General features: G+C 41.5%; 1 protein-coding gene across 3 annotated transcripts in view; it reads right to left on the reverse strand.

The window, feature by feature from the left end:
• Positions 1-1718: 1718 nt before the first annotated feature.
• Positions 1719-13750, reverse strand: part of arhgef12a (Rho guanine nucleotide exchange factor (GEF) 12a) — a 67507-nt gene continuing 55475 nt past the window's right edge. For all 3 annotated transcript variants that reach the window (XM_047391509.1, XM_047391508.1, XM_047391510.1), the window contains 16 exons: positions 13279-13425; positions 13064-13149; positions 9576-9701; positions 9389-9503; positions 8498-8598; positions 8202-8279; positions 6430-6505; positions 6144-6311; positions 4907-4994; positions 4741-4818; positions 4554-4648; positions 4234-4440; positions 3912-4148; positions 3605-3831; positions 3011-3086; positions 1719-2916 (listed from right to left, as the gene is read on the reverse strand). In XM_047391509.1, coding sequence (XP_047247465.1) covers positions 2906-2916; positions 3011-3086; positions 3605-3831; positions 3912-4148; positions 4234-4440; positions 4554-4648; positions 4741-4818; positions 4907-4994; positions 6144-6311; positions 6430-6505; positions 8202-8279; positions 8498-8598; positions 9389-9503; positions 9576-9701; positions 13064-13149; positions 13279-13425 — 1916 coding nt within the window. In that variant the 3' untranslated portion in view covers positions 1719-2905. The remainder of the gene's footprint in view (positions 2917-3010; positions 3087-3604; positions 3832-3911; positions 4149-4233; positions 4441-4553; positions 4649-4740; positions 4819-4906; positions 4995-6143; positions 6312-6429; positions 6506-8201; positions 8280-8497; positions 8599-9388; positions 9504-9575; positions 9702-13063; positions 13150-13278; positions 13426-13750) is intronic.

Here is a 13750-nt window from a genome sequence, read left to right on the forward strand (position 1 = left end):
TGGCCAGAGGTTAAAAAGTTCCAGGGGGCCGAGTACTTTCGCAAGCCACTGTATGCATTACAGAGGAAAGAACATGTTATACTGACAAATTATAACTAGTGGACATGAATAACTAGGGGAAGGCATACCGAAGCTGCCATAACCATTAAATGAAGAAACCACATTTCTTCAGCTGGAGACGTCAGCCAAGTTACATTAACAGACCAGATCGGATTTAACATTCCTCATGGGAATGCAAACATAACTAACTTTATGCTCATGTGTCTTTCTATTCCACTGAGTGTTAAAATAGGTGGGAGCTTTTTAATGTACTACTTTTTCTGCTCAATGGTTGTGGATTAGGTTGTTTCCAGCTCTAACAAAGTGGCTAATTTAGGTAAATATGTTCATTTAAGCATAACTGACAAAATTGGTATATGTCTGCGGCCTGTTGAACTGGTAGCACTGTTGCCTAGCAGCAAGGCCTGAGGGGGTCTTTCTACATGTTCTCCCGATGCATGCTAGGTTTCCTCCAGGTACTCCGGCCTTCTCCCAGTCTAAAAGCATGACTGTCAGGTTCTCTCTAAATTGCCCTTAGGTATGAGTGTATGTTTGCATGGTTGTTTGTGGTGTGTGTCTCCGTGTTCCCCTATGATGGAGTGGAGGAGGCGTACCCTGCCTCTCACCCAGTGACCCCTGGAAATAAGACACCAGCCCCCCCCCCCTGCAAGGACAAGCGGGCATGACAATGGATGGGTGGATCTCAAGAGAGCAAATCACTGGGCTGCTTTAGATATTAGAGACGGTAGCCGTATGATATGAAGACGTCTGGACATGAAGTCATTTACACAGAGGACACCTAACATATTTACATCATATACATCATATACATAAGGATAGCAGATAAAACGCATTGATACATTATGACTTGTAGACGAATCTTTTACAATAGTGTCAAATCCCACTGTGAGCCTGACATATAAACTAGGCTGAGCAGTCTGCGGGAATTATAGTTTGTCTCTGTAATTAATGGTTGAAGATTATTGGCTGAAGAGCCTATCTGAATCATTCTTTGTTGTTTTGATTAAAATTTAAGTCATTTTACCAACAAGAACATTTTTAGCATAGCTATTAGCTGTCTTTTTCTAAGACAGTTAGCCAGTCCATCATAATTACTTTCTCATCATGATTTTTTTTTTTTATTACTGAAGGTGTCATACAAAAATGATTCTACAAATAAAATATATCTGTAACGAGTGTAACCTGCCAATGTGTACATTAAATATGAAGTAAATGCAGTGGCTAAAAAGTATTTACATCCCTTGAACGTCTCCACATTTTGTCAGGTTACAACCACGAGCTTCAATGTATTTTAATTCATGTTATGTGAGTGATCCAACACCAAGTTGTGCATGAAGAGTGCCTGGTTTACAACGTTTTTAACAAATACCTCTGGAAAATGTGGCGTGCATTTCCACTCAGCTACGTGTTCTCCGATACCCTTTATACACAGGATTGGATTTTATTAATCTTCTGTCAGCATAAATACCGCTGTTCTGTGAAGGTTTGTAAGATAACATTAATAAAAAACAGCATCATAAGACCACAGAAACTACATTAAAGTTTGTGGTTGTAACATGACAAAATGTGAAAAAAGTTTACTATTATTTATTATTACGAGGCATTCTGTTACACCAATATAAGGACAGTTTAGATAATAAGGAAGAAGATATTAAGACTTATCTTTTTCAATGTGTCATGGCACCTTTTATTTTGTAAAGTTATGCATAACCTTCCAACTTGATCATTGTACACTATATGTTGAACTGCATGACATTATTAGAGTTTCGGGCAGTCAGATCTGTATCGCCAACAGTAACAGAAAAAAGCAGCATTTCTGTCAGAAGCTGATATAGAGAGAGCATGACCGCTCCTTGTAGGAGAGGGTAATAGGGCAAGATAACCAGAGGCAGAACAGGAAGCATGACATATAGAGTGTGGGAAGGGATAAATAAGCCTGAGAGGCACTCGGCTGCTTGAAAGAGGAAAGAGATGACACCCAAAGAAGTTCACAGGGGGAAAAAATGGAGAGAATCACACGCAAAAGGAGAAAAGAGTGAAGGGAACGAGAAAGGAGTCAGCACAGAAATGTAACAAGACCAGATCAGAGCCTCAAGACTCTTCATTCTAGTTAACAGCAAACCTAGAATTTAAATTCTGGACTTTAACAATGTTCAGGAGCTTTAATACACTCTGGATTTATCAGTAACAAGTGCAACTCTGGCCTCTTATCAGTCAATATAGCGCTGCCACTCATCAAGATACGCTAGAGAACTTGTATGCTAGCGTCCAACTCATGCCAACCATGTGTGACCGAAGCAGGAGAAGCAGCTAAAAAGGTAACACCATGGCCAACAGCATGCACGCAACTTGGGAAACACTTTTAAAAAAATGAAAAGAAAGAAAATAAATACATCTTGGGAATAAAAAAAATCTTAATACATTATCTTAAAATTTTCCTTTTCTCGTTTGTGTTTCATATATATATATTCTAAACACTCATCTTTGTACATTTTGGTATAAGTTCTCTTTCTTGCAGGGAGTTTATGGGGGGGGGGGGAATGGGCGTTCCATGGTAAAAAGGGGTTGAGGTTTTGGGGGCAATCCCACTTCCCTGATTGCCTTGTGCTGAGAAGGGAAGGCATGGCACCACACAGATGAATTCTCCCTTCAGAAACATTTGCTCCGCACTTAAGTCTATTATTCCCAGTGGTGACTGTGGGTGATGAAAAAAGAAGAGCTCAGCAGTCGAAGGACAAGCTTATAGGACGTCCAAAAAGTCCAGGACTGGAGAAGAAAGGACAGACGGCGAGTCAGTACTTCTTCTATGGGACCAAAGCCAAAAGCTGTGGCGCCGACATCCACACTATCTTTTATCTGATTAAAAAAAAGATTGAATGGAAAATTAGAAAGAGGACAGACACAGAAATTAATTAATAAAAGTGAAGGATTTATTCATTAATGGGAATACCTTTGCTTCCATCTGCGTCTGTCGATGACCTCTCTGTCCTTTGGCGTATTAGATTATTGTACTTTGTCTCAACCTCCTGTACGAGGAAAAATGGTGTTGACACATCAAACTGCATTTGTGTCTGTGTATAAGCCTACTATCAAACAGGGTTCCTAAACATTTTTCAGGTCAAACGTTCATACTTCTCCACACTCAAATATACAGTTATCAGTCAATTTCTGAACCAAAAAACAAGACTGCAAGGATGGAGGGGCCGACAAATGGATAAAACGACTGTTAGATGGATGGATGGAAAAAAGACTGAAAAGATGGATGGACTGACTGATGTATAAAGGAATGGAGAAATGGGAGGAAAGATTGGTAGATGAATGAATTATTGGACGGATGGGTGGATGAATGGAAAAATACATAATTTTTAATACCAGCTCAAATGCACGCTGAATATTTATCGCAGTCAGATGAGGAAAACAGTCTGGAAACAGAACTTTTTTCCATACTTAAACAGACCTGGAGAATACTTTTCCAGACTTTTTAAATCTGGAAAGAACCCAGATTAAATATGTTGAGGAGCTGTAAATATGTAATGATGAGTACCTTTAAATAGCTGAGGTTGGTCTGAAGATTTCTAAGGTGAGACAACACCTGTCTGCTGAAAGTGGAGAGGCTGCCAAACTGTGACGTTGAAGAAAATCTCAGATTGATCCCGGAGTCGGCAGCACAGCCTTGTGAGGCTCTCAGCTGTTTCCCTGGGGTTGATGCCAGCATGTCGTCGTCTGTGCTGCTCTCCCCCTGGCCGCCGTAACCCTCCAGGACTAGACATCCTGCAGGCAGAATCGAGATGAGAGATTACAAAGAATTTTCCAGCACATTTTTGAACAATCTTCCATTTTCTTGCACATACCATAATCTTCAGGAGAATCAAAGAATCCAGTGTCCCCTGAACCCAAGTCCTGAGCCAGGTGCTCCGCTTTAGAGCTGCTCTTCTCTGAGCCGTTGTGAACCATCACCGTTGTGCGGTTGTCTGTCGGGGTCCTCAAAGAGGTGGTCCTTAGGAGACGGACTCCCGTCGAACGTTTGGTTTGTTGTGCTGCCTCCTGGGACATCAGCTGGTTCACCAGGACTTGCTTTAATGCAGCCACTGAGGAAATCAAGAACAAGTAACTTCTTATTTTGTAATTTATGCGCTCAGTAAGTTAATTTCTTTATGAATTCACCCCACTTACATGTTTTTAATGCTTCCTCTGCCCTTGAGGGAAACACATCGAACGAGTCTCCTTCTCTGTCAACTTCAGGTACTTCATAAGGAAGCTCTGAGTCCACAAAATCTTCCTCTTCCTCTCCCTCCCCATCTGCCTTCACTTCCTCAAACGTGTTAGCACCAGGTAGAGAACTCTGCAGTGCACTTCTAGAGGCTGGGCCGCTCTCTTTATCTAAAGATGAATGACTCCAGTTATCAGGGATTATCCACACATCTGGAATATGCGAGCAGTGCAGATGGAAATGTTTTCCAAGACAGGCGGTAGAAATGAGCGGCTTGAGTTACCCGAGGACTGAGTGCTGCCGGTAGATGTGCGGTCTCGTTCTCTGCTCAGTCTGGAAATGCCAGCTGTAATGATCTCCACGCCGTCTCTCTCCCCACTAACACACACACAGAGAAACATAACTGTAACAAGATGAAACCCTGAGAGCCATTTGATGTGACTGGATTATAAAAGGATAAATAAGCATACTCAGTCTGAGGTAACGGTAGGTTGCTGTGAGGCTTGGCTTTCATAGGATCGGCTCGTTGCGAGATCAGAGTCTGCCACCTTGTGTAGGAGGAGAAAAATACGTTTAGGTTGACACACAACTGTGGCCATAAATCGAATTAATCAGTCGCAAGAAAACTGGTCTCACGTTTTCTGATCTGAGACTGTGGGCGCCATTAGCTCGTAGATCTGTGCAACATTGTCAGACATGGAGAGAACGAAGAAGGACTTGTTGTCTGCAAGGAAAGAGAGTAATCAGGGTCTTTAAGGTTAGTTTATTCATAGTTCTATCCAAAGACCTTAAATAAAAACCCAGACATTGCAAAAGTATTTACAAACACAAAGCTCAATATATTTTACAGGGATTTCTGTAAAATATGCAGTGCTTTTAGATTTGGCCCCATTCACTTTCATAAAATAAACTCCAACTGCCTTAACAAGTTACCTGATAACCTAATTGAGTAAATAAAAATGCACCTGTGTGCCATTTAATCTCAGTATAAATACAATTTTCCCTGTGAAGACCTTAGCGGTTTGTTAAACTGGCAAAGGTTAGTAAAAGTAAAGTAGTGGAAAAAATCAGCATTATAAAGATGTTTTATAAAGTTTAGAGCACGTTATAAAAACTATATCCAGATTTGTTTTAACATCTCACCTTGCACTGTTCAATTCATCATCCGAAAATATAATGAGTATAGCACAACTGCAAGCCTACCAAGACATGGTCATCTACCAAACGTGACATGGCAGGAGCATACATCCAAGATCGGCAGCCAAGAGGCCCATGGTAAGTCTGGAGGAGCTGCAGAGCTCCACAGCTCAGGTGAAAGAAGCTGTTGACAGGACAGCTATGCCCAACATGCAACATACTATACTAACGCTGCTCGTCATCCTGAACACAACATCCGAACCAGGAAACATGGTGGTGGCAGCATCATTCTGTGGGGATGCTTTTCTTGAGTGAAAACTTGGAGGCTATTCATGGAGGCTGAAAATTAGGTGCTACAAAAGACTTGAGACTGGGGCAGAGGTTAACCTTCTAGCTGGACAACAACCCTCAATGTACAGCCACGGTGAAATGAAATGGTTTATATCAAAGCGTGTTCATATGGCCCAGTCAAAGTACAGATCTAAATCCAACTGAAAATCTGTGGCAGATGTTCTCTATCTAGACTCAAGCCATTTTGCACCAAAGAATTGGCATAATTTTCAGAGTCTAGATGAGGAAAGCTGGAGAAATAATAATTTGGCAAAATGTGAAAAAGCTAAACAGAAATAAGCTATTTTTCAAGCCACTAGATACTGATTTGTTTTTATAGGGCTGAGCAGTTACACAAGTACAGAACTATTCCTTTAAATGTCAGTAGCAGAGATTGTAAACTGACCTGTGGCCACAGAGCGCACCAGAACAGTGTTGAGCTTAATGATGGGGCTGAAGATATGTTTTGGATCTGAGGTGCCTGGCGGGATTTTGCTGTGACACTTAAGGATCAGACGCTCATCTTGTTTCTGTAGCAGAACAAGAATGTCCTCCAGGAGGAGTGTGTACAACTCTGAAAGGAAAATAAAAGATGCATCCATTCATTTTCCTACATACACATTGGTATACTACAGCTACACTGTGTGCTCTATGAGGAATACATAAATATTTAAATGCCAAGAAGCGCAAACCAATAGTCTTGTCCTTGTTCATTTTCCATGATAGAGCGCCCTCGTGAATCAGTGTCTTCTTGGTCAAGTCCAGGTTCTGATGGATGCACAGCAGGAAAAATAAATGAGAGATTTGAGCTCTGAGGTTTGTGGGCCCTGTGGACCCACTTACATATATAGGGCCTTGCAAAAGTATTCAACCACCCTTGGCTTTTTACCTATTTTGTTACATTTCGACCTGTAATTTAAATATTTTTTAATATCTTATTTTATGTGATTTATCTGCACAAACTAGTCTAAGTTGGTGAAGTGAAATGAGAAAAATACATAAGGAAAAGAATTCAAATTGATATGTGCAATGAAGCCCCTAAAAAGCTCTGCTCCATCCAATTGCCTTCAAAAGCCACATAATTAGTGAAATGATGTCAACCTGTGTTAAGTGCCACATGATCTGTCACTATAAACACAACTTTTCTGAAAGGACCCAGAGGTTGAAACACCTCTTAGCAAGAGGCATCACACCATGAAGACCAAGGAGTTCTCAAAACAAGTCAGGAATGAAGTTGTTGAGAGTCAGGGTGGGATTATAAAAAAATGTTTCCCCGGAGCACCATCAAATCAATCATCTTAAAATGGAAAGCACACAGTCCCACAACAAACCTGCCAGGAGAGGGCCTTACACCAAAACTCACAGACCAGGCAAGGAGGGCATTAAGCACAGAAGCAGCAGAGAGACCAAAGGTAACCCTGAAGGAGTTGCAGAGTTCCACAGCAGAGACTGGAGTGTCTGTCCATATGATCACAATCAGATGTACACCCCATAGAGCTGCGTGGAGGAAGGTGATCTGGTTGGATGAGACTAAAATTGAATTTTGCGGCCACCAAGGAAAACGCTATGACCGACGCAAACCAAATGAATCCCATCACCCCAAGAACACCATTCCCTCAGTTATACATGGTGGTGGCAGCATCATGCTGTGGGAATGTTTCTCAGAAACAGGGACTGGGAAACTGGTCTGAATCAAGGGAAAGATGGATGGTGCTAAATACAGGGATATTCTTGAGCAAAACCTGTGTCGGTCTGCCTGTGATTCGAAACTGGGACAGAGAATCACTTTCCAGCAGGACAATGACCCAAAGCATACTGCTAAAGCAACACCCCAAAGGTTTAAGGGGAAACATTCAAATGTGTTGGAATAGCCTAGTCAAAGTCCAGACCTTAATCCAATTGAGAATCAATGGTTAGACTTGATGATCGGTGAAGGAACTGCAGCAGGATGAGGAATGGACAGAAACCCCAGTGGCCAGATGTGGCAAGTTCACCTGCAGCTGTAATTGTTGCAAATACATCTTCAAGGTTGTGGGCATGTTCTATGAATGAAATGGTGCACACTCCAGGGAAGCTGGTGCCTATCTCCAATACTCAAAGGGCAGGAGGCGGGGTACACCCTGGACAGGTTGCCAGTCCATCGCAGGGCAACACAGACACACAGGACAAAAAACCATGCACTGTAGATCAATTAACCTAAAATGGAGTCATGTTTTTGGACTGTGGGAGAGGGAGCTGGGAGTCGAACCCAAGACATTCTCGCTGCAAGGCAACAGTGCTACTAACTGCGCCACCATGCACATTGTGTGGCAACCAAGCATGAAAAATGACAAGGGGGTTGAATACTTTTACAAGTTCCTGTAAGCTTTATTTTATCCTGCACATGTTTCTAAGTGCAAATGATGGTGGACAACAGCCAGGTGCATGTAAAGAAAAGCTAAAACCCTTGGTGTAGATTGCTCACCTTTAGCTCTAGGATCATGGGGTTGTCTGTCTGCTTTAGAGAGGAGAGGTCCAACCTTCTCTGGTAGTCCTCTAACCTCTGTAGGAAAAAGTAAAGCAACAGAAAAATGGGATAAGTAAATGTTCTACTAAAGAACATTGCTAAGTAGGAAGTAACCAAAATACGTAAAATATTTTTTCTGCCAGAACAGGCAAAAGACGGTCATTTGATGAGGTTTATGTGGAGAAGGGAGAAATCTAAACGAAGGCTTGAAGAACATATAACTTGTTAATAAAACATAAATAAATAAAACCCACCTGTTTGTCCTCAGACTCTTTTAAAGCTTGGTTGACATGACTGAGGATCTTTCTACAGCAGTCCGCTGCCTGCTTAACTTTGTGCTTCTCCTCTGGATCGTCTGAAAAATATTATGACATCAAGCAGGAAGGACTCTGGTTCCTTGGGGAGCTGTTGGACAAATTGATACTTCCTGTGTCCATTAACACCCTATAATTCCTAAAAATTATGATAAAGCGCGAGAGGCATTATGCTCCTGTAATACTTTATTATTACTTTATCATAGAGCCGTTCTTCTGGTGGGAGACCCGAACTCCTGCTAAGAATAAAATGACAGCTCAAATAATGAGTGCTACATTTCCGGAAATGTGAACTCACTCTTCAGGACCATTATAATGATAATCTGCTCATTAGTCTTAGTAATTCCTTAATAGTCGGTATGTTGTAACACGGGAGTGTAATTTCTCACTGCTTCACTAAAACTCAAGAGATGGTTTTCAGTAATAATTGTGTTTTATACTGTATTAAGATTTTAGAAGAAACATTACTTTCTTTTTTGCAGGATTTACGTCTTTATAGAACCTGATTCAAATATGACCTGAGGAAAAGTAATAAATAACACTCCAGGTATGTGCTATATCAGTGTTATATACAGTATATCACTTGTATTAGTAAATAAAGTCATGAATCGGTGGATGTTTGTAAGTATTGCTGGGATTACTACGCATTTGTTTAATCGTAAAATAAGTAACATTTCCAGATTGAAAATTCCAGACGTAAAACATAAATTACCTGCAATTTGGTTCAGTGATTCATTACCAAATGTTAGCCGAGAAAAACCAACCCACAAACACACTGACTAATTAGAATATGAACAAATAACCTGCTGTGGTTAAAGAGCTCTACTGCACCTGTGTACTTGACAATGTTGTCTAACAGCAGGGGGTACTTGGTGAGCCGTAGCATCTCTACAGGAATGATGTCCTTTAGCTGCAGTCGTCGACACTGTCTGTTACTCTCAGCCTCCTAAATATAAAAATAGGTCAGTATATTTTATGATTAATATCTGCTTAATATGATGGGACATAGCGGGAGTACCTGGATGAATGAAGTGAACCTCGAGTCTTTCTTCTGCTTGTTCTTGATGATCTCCAGTGCAAACGGCTGGTTACTGCAAAATGTCCCCACTGCTTGCTTGATCTTCTCCTCCTCGGCACCGCTGAACTGTTCACACCACAATCCAACACAGGAGAGTAGAGGTTGAGAGGAGCTCAGTTGGTCAGAAGTATTTGTAATGGAAATGTCTTACATGAGTAGCTAAGTCCAAGAAGGGGGCCTGGCTTATGTCCTTTTAGCACCGACAGCTTAGGTTCTAATGTGGACTAGATCAATGCTCGGACCTCAGGGAACCATTTACCCTCCTTATCTCCCCGCAGAGGTGATTCAAACGAGCCTGCCATTGGATGTTTGGCTACCTCACATTAAATATATCAGGGATGATATTGAGATGTGCAGATGCCAGCCAAATCTAGGGTGTCTCCTGACATGCCCGTTTACTGAGAGATGAGGCTGCATTTCTTCTCCACAGTGAAAACCTTTCATGTTACCGAAGGTAGCCATATGCTCCTTGTGGCTTATAGAGTTTTCATTCATAGTTCCTTGCAGAAAATACACTTTCTCCACATTCTGTGATGTTTTGAAATGTTGCATTTCATTGTGACAGACCAACACAAAGTAGCAAATATGTGTAAAGTTGAAGGCTTTCTAAAATTTCATAAATAAAAATAAAAATCAAGTTATTGTGGGACTCCCCTTTTCATTTTTTCACCTGGGTTGACTTTGCCCCAACCCCTCCCACAGACCCTCCACCCTGCCAGCAGAATGCACTCCTTGAAGGAGAGGGCACCTGCAATGAGATGGCACCTTCTCGCCAGTTTAGGAGGCCCCTAAGCCCACCAATGCACCGAAGGCCCCCGGGCCAAGGCCAGGCACCGGAGCATGCACCGGCCCAAAACCCTGGTGACATACCCGCCAGGGCCCAAGCCTCCCAGGACACGCCCCAGGAAGCCTGAGTCTATTAACTGTAAACTGGAGTCATTTTAAAAGTTCTTAAACATATCTGAGACAATGTTTGGTCAAAGTTGACTGATAAATCTGCCTACCATTTCGTAATAGGAAGGGATATTGAGATTGAGGATCTATAATATACTTGATGGCATCTGTAACCCAACGTTATTGAGCCTAAATTTATTTGTTATTGTAGATTTAATTTGTTGATATTCCAAAACTGTATTCTTGTCCATCCCATATTGTATAATTAATCTGTTAAATGGGATGAATTGAATTCCTTCAAATATATGTTCCAGTTATTCTTTTTCTTTTTTAAATTGGAGAAGCAGCTAAGAGGCACATTTTGGAGAAGCTGTGGAGATCAACAGCACAGGTGGGAGAATCTGTTAAAGGATCTGTTAAACTATTTGAGTCAATCATTCTACAGATCTGGCCTTTATGGAAGTGCGGCAAACATTAAATCATTGTTGACAGAAAACCACAGCAACATCTATTTGTATTTTGCCACAAATCATGTACGGGACACTGCAAAAACATACAGTACAGACCAAAAGCTTGGACACACCTTCTCATTCAAAGAGTTTTCTTCATTTTCATGACTATGAATATTGTAGCTTCACACTGAAGGCATCAAAACTATGAATTAACACATGTGGAATTATACACTGAACAAAAAAGTGTGAAACAACTGAAAATATGTCTTATATTCTAGGTTCTTCAAAGTAGCCACCTTTTGCTTTGATTACTGCTCCACACACTCTTGGCATTCTGTTGATGAGCTTCAAGAGGTAGTCACCTGAAATGGTTTTCACAGGTGTGCCCAGTCGCGTTTAATAAGTGGGATTTCAAGCCTTATAAATGGTTGTTGGGACCATCAGTTGTGTTGTGCAGGAGGTGGATACAGTACACAGCTGATAGTCCTACTTAATAGACTGTTAGAATTTGTATTATGGCAAGAAAAAAGCAGCTAAGTAAAGAAAAACGAGTGGCCATCATTACTTAAAGAAGTGAAGGTCAGTCAGTCCAAACTATTGGAAAAACTTTGAAAGTGTCCCCAAGTGCAGTTGCAAAAACCATCAAGCGCTACAAAGAAACTGGCTCACATGAGGACTGCCCCAGGAAAGGAAGACCAAGAGTCACCTCTGCTGTGGACGATAAGTTCATCCGAGTCACCAGCCTCAGAAATCGCAGGTTAACAGCAACTCAGATTAGAGAACAGGTCAATGCCACACAGAGTTCTAGCAGCAGACACATCTCTAGAACAACTGTTAAGAGGAGACTGTTTGAATCAGGCCTTCATGGTAAAATAGCTGCTAGGAAACCACTGCTGAGGACAGGCAACAAGCAGAAGAGACTTGTTTGGGCTAAAGAACACAAGGAATGGACATTAGACCAGTGGAAATCTGTGCTTTGGTCTGATGAGTCCAAGTTTGAGATCTTTGGTTCCAACCACATGGTCTTTGTGCGGCGCAGAAGAGGTGAACGGATGGACTCTACATGCCTGGTTCCCACCGTGAAGCATGGAGGAGGAGGTGTGATGGTGTGGGGGTGCTTTGCTGGTGACACTGTTGGGGATTTATTCAGAATTGAAGACATACTGAACCAGCATGGCTACCACAGCATCTTGCAGCAGCATGCTATTCCATCCGGTTTGCGTTTAGTTGGACCATCATTTATTTTTCAACAGGACAATGACCCCAAACACACCTCCAGGCTGTGTAAGGGCTATTTGACCAAGAAGGAGAGTGATGGTGTGCTGCTCCAGATGACCTGGCCTCCACAGTTACTGGACCTAAACCCAATTGAGATGGTTTGGGGTGAGCTGGACCACAGAGTGAAGGCAAAAGGGCCAAAAAGTGCTAAGCGTCTCTGGGAACTCCTTCAAGACTGTTGGAAAACCATTGCAGGTGACTACCTCTTGAAGCTCATCAACAGAATACCAAGAGTGTGTGGAGCAGTAATCAAAGCAAAAGGTGGCTACTTTGAAGAACCTGGAATATAAGACATATTTTCAGTTGTTTCACAGTTTTTTGTTCAGTATATAATTCCACATGTGTTAATTCATAGTTTTGATTCCTTCAGTGTGAAGCTACAATATTCATAGTCATGAAAATAAAGACAACTCTTTGAATGAGAAGGTGTGTCCAAACTTTTGGTCTGTACTGTAGCTTTTTGTAGCTACATGCAAAACACTGTTGTAAGTAAAGCTAACACTGCACATCACCCTAAACACACCATCCCATGATGAAGCATGGTGGTGGCAGTATCATGCTTTGGAGAGGCTTTCCTTCAACAGAGAAGGGTAAGTTGTTAAGAGTGTATGAGTAATCCTGAAAGAAAGCCTTTTACAGGCTGCAAAACATTTGTGACTGGAGAGTGTAGAATGGCCCAGTCAAAGTGTGCTACTTTCAGTTCCTCTGTCACATAAAATACCAGTAAAGACAATGAAGGCTGTGCTGTGTATAGTTTGTTTCAAGTACATCCAATGTGAGAGGAAACAATTTTGCTTTACTCACCCATGAGAGTAAGTCGTTCCCTTTCAGATCTATTACAGAACACTCATTTCTCTTCCGCACCGCTGTCATTTGCTCAAATATTGACACTGAAATTCAACAAATGAACTGTTAAGGCGTCTCATTGATTTATAAGATAAAGTTAAAGAATACAGCATCAACACAACTTTAGCATCTTTTGGCTATCTAGTTCAACATTTTTGTAGTTTTGAGTGTACCATGCAGCTGTAGAACCTCTTCTAGGTTGGTGAAGATGTTCTTGATGTCGGTGGGGGGGAGGATTGCGTCTTTGGAAAGCTTCTGGTAGAAAACATGGTCCAAAACTCTCAGCATCCGAACATGCGCACGCTCTGTATAAAATAACTCTGTGAACAACATGAATGTAGTTAGCTCAAAGTGGAAGATGACAAGGACACTTCAGCAGGATTTCTGCTGCATGTCCTGTCTGATAGAAAAAGAACGGGAAAGCACATGCACTGTTTTTTTATTCACATTCTTACAATGACATGCAAAAGTATTCATACCGCCTGAATGTTTTTACATTGTGTCACATTACAACCAGAAACTTTAATGCATTTTATTGGGATTTTATCTCATAGACAAACACAAGGTTGTTGCAAGGAAAATGCAAGCACAAGGGTTAGCGACCTTTTCCATTCAAAGGGTCAATTTTTCCCCTGTGGCTACAAA

Source organism: Girardinichthys multiradiatus, chromosome 18 (assembly GCF_021462225.1).
Source record: "Girardinichthys multiradiatus isolate DD_20200921_A chromosome 18, DD_fGirMul_XY1, whole genome shotgun sequence".
Classification (NCBI taxonomy): domain Eukaryota; kingdom Metazoa; phylum Chordata; class Actinopteri; order Cyprinodontiformes; family Goodeidae; genus Girardinichthys; species Girardinichthys multiradiatus.